Source organism: Cyprinodon variegatus, unplaced genomic scaffold (assembly GCF_000732505.1).
Source record: "Cyprinodon variegatus isolate N-32 unplaced genomic scaffold, C_variegatus-1.0 Scaffold134, whole genome shotgun sequence".
NCBI lineage: Eukaryota > Metazoa > Chordata > Actinopteri > Cyprinodontiformes > Cyprinodontidae > Cyprinodon > Cyprinodon variegatus.
Window position 1 is genome coordinate 1218888 of NW_015150587.1, and position 1044 is coordinate 1219931.

General features: G+C 39.8%; 1 protein-coding gene across 1 annotated transcript in view; it reads left to right on the forward strand.

The window, feature by feature from the left end:
- Positions 1-249: 249 nt before the first annotated feature.
- Positions 250-1044, forward strand: part of sdad1 (SDA1 domain containing 1) — a 9351-nt gene continuing 8556 nt past the window's right edge. Inside the window, exons 1-3 of the mRNA XM_015376348.1 lie at positions 250-438; positions 512-616; positions 702-800. Of these exons, the coding sequence (XP_015231834.1) occupies positions 349-438; positions 512-616; positions 702-800 (294 nt within the window). The 5' untranslated portion in view covers positions 250-348. The remainder of the gene's footprint in view (positions 439-511; positions 617-701; positions 801-1044) is intronic.

Below are 1044 nucleotides of genomic sequence, written 5' to 3' on the forward strand. Positions count from 1 at the left end.
AGCTATTGCACAGGGTGTTAAAAATTGATTGCACATTAGTTATTGCACAGGTTTTTGCAGTTATAGTGCCGCATTGTAAAGCCTAACATTTAATTCTCTTTCCAACAACTTTAATGCAAGTAGTTTGAATTGCAAAATCGTCTTGATATAATTATTTGAAAAAAAAGAAAAGGGGATGTAATTATATGATATGCATTTGCCATACTGAAAACCAGAAATGACGACTGTATGACCGGACGTGACGTATCCCTGTGTTGTCTAATGGCTGCATACACATTGGCCACGCTTGTCTCTTAATAATTATATTTTCTTTCACTTTTTTTAACGTTTCCTGGATTTTTTGCAGCCATGCCGGGAAGGCAGAGCAACAAACTCCCCAACAACCTGCCGCAGCTTCAGAACCTCATCAAGAGAGACCCGCAGTCATATGTGGATGAGGTGGGCGCTGGGAGCAAACATCACCGGTAGAAGTTATGCACGCGGTATTCAAGATTTCTGCTTTCTGTCTCAGTTTCTCCAGCAGTACCGACATTATCAGTCCAATGTGGAGATCTTCAAACTGCAGCCCGACAAAGTCAACAGAGAGCTGTCGGAGCTGGTCGTGTTTCTGTCTCAGGTAGCCTAGCCTAGCCTAGCATCCAATGTGATAGCATGCATCATGTACTGCAAATGGTGGATAAACATGTCTCCCTGCGCTTCAGGTGGCTCACTGCTACAAGGAGCAGCTTTCTACATTCCCCAGAGATCTGTCCCAGTTATTACTGAGCTACCACACAGTCATGGAGCCAGATCTACGAATGGTGAGAGGAGCTTTTTCCTTAACAGGTGTTCTTAATTGGGTTGTCACGATTCTAGAATGATCAACTCGATACCAATACTCAGGAAATATTCGATACTCGATACCATTTTCGATACCACAAGGATAAAAACAAAGATCCCAAAATTTAACAGAAATATTTTTATTAATAAATAAAATGCAATAAATAAATGCAAGAAACAATAAAAAGATTATTATTAAGCAAGCTTTATTAAAAAAATAACAAA